Source organism: Cebus imitator, unplaced genomic scaffold (assembly GCF_001604975.1).
Source record: "Cebus imitator isolate Cc_AM_T3 unplaced genomic scaffold, Cebus_imitator-1.0 Scaffold635, whole genome shotgun sequence".
Lineage (NCBI taxonomy): Eukaryota > Metazoa > Chordata > Mammalia > Primates > Cebidae > Cebus > Cebus imitator.
The window spans coordinates 894,443-895,575 of NW_016107950.1; the positions used below are offsets into that span (position 1 = coordinate 894,443).

Below are 1,133 nucleotides of genomic sequence, written 5' to 3' on the forward strand. Positions count from 1 at the left end.
GCCTGGACAACATGAGACCTCATCACCACAGAAAGAAACATTGGCTGGGTGTGGTGCTGCCTGCCTGTAGTTAGAGCCTCAGGAGGCCGAGGTAGCAAGACTGCTTCAACCTGGGAGTTCAAGGCTGCAGTGAGCTGTGAACATGCCGCTGCACTCCAGGGTGGGTGAGGGCAGTGAGGCCCTGCCTCAGTCAATCAGTAAAAATAGACACGTCTCTAATCCAGCACCGACTGATCAGCTTCGAGTCAACCACCCAGCTTTACCTGTTAACCTGGTTTCCCTGGAAACTACAGGAGATGCTTCTTTCTAAATTATGTGTTTCTATGTTTTTAAAAATATCTACCACCATGTGTTTCTATATAGCCTGGAAAAGTTAGACAATTACCCTAGAAGGAAAATAACAGAAGCACCCTCCACTGCTGTGGAGGCCAGGGCCTAGGACTGAGGTGACCTGCACATCCCCAAAGTAAACTCAAGAGGGAAGTCACCGCCCGCAGGAGCCTGGGCCACTGCTGGCCGCAACAGTGAGTGCCGTGGGGCCAGGCTGGCCGTGCAGGCTATTCCTGAAACTTTCACCTCATTCTGTGGCCACTGACCGCTCCAGTTATGGCTGCCACCTCACAGACACCTCTCTGGTGACAAGCCAACCAGCAAAACCCGAAACATCATCCGGGGCTCCTGTGTCAGGGTCCCCAGGGCCAGGGCTGGGGCTGGCAATGCCTGGGGAGGCTACCGGGGGGCCCGGGGTGAAGGGCAGGGCCCACCTGAACATGGCCTTTCAGGGCCACTGAAGTCAGCCCAGGCTCTGCCCAGCCTGTCGCCCTCACGGTCGGGGCCCGATGGTCCTGAGAGGCAAGGTGGGTTGTGGGATGTGGGAGTCCAGGGAGCTCACTGTGTTCCAGGCTCAGCAGAGGACCTGGTGTTGCCCTTGCTATGAGCGGAATCACGCTCCCCCGAGGCATATGCACAAGTCCTGACCCTAGCACCTCAGTTCCTGTGTTTTGAGAGAGGGCTTTTACGGAAGAAGTTGTCGAGTGAAAAAGAAGTCATGTGGGTGGGCCTTCATCCAGGCAGATCAGCATCCTCACAGAGAAATGGATACTGCACCCAGAGGGGCACACACAGAAGGACGG

At 56.0% G+C, this 1,133-nt stretch overlaps 1 protein-coding gene across 1 annotated transcript in view; it reads right to left on the reverse strand.

The window, feature by feature from the left end:
* Positions 1-772, reverse strand: part of LOC108295367 (FERM domain-containing protein 1-like) — an 11,480-nt gene extending 10,708 nt beyond the window's left edge. Inside the window, 1 exon segment of the mRNA XM_037734566.1 lies at positions 623-772. Coding sequence (XP_037590494.1) covers positions 623-772 — 150 coding nt within the window.
* Positions 773-1,133: the final 361 nt, after the last annotated feature.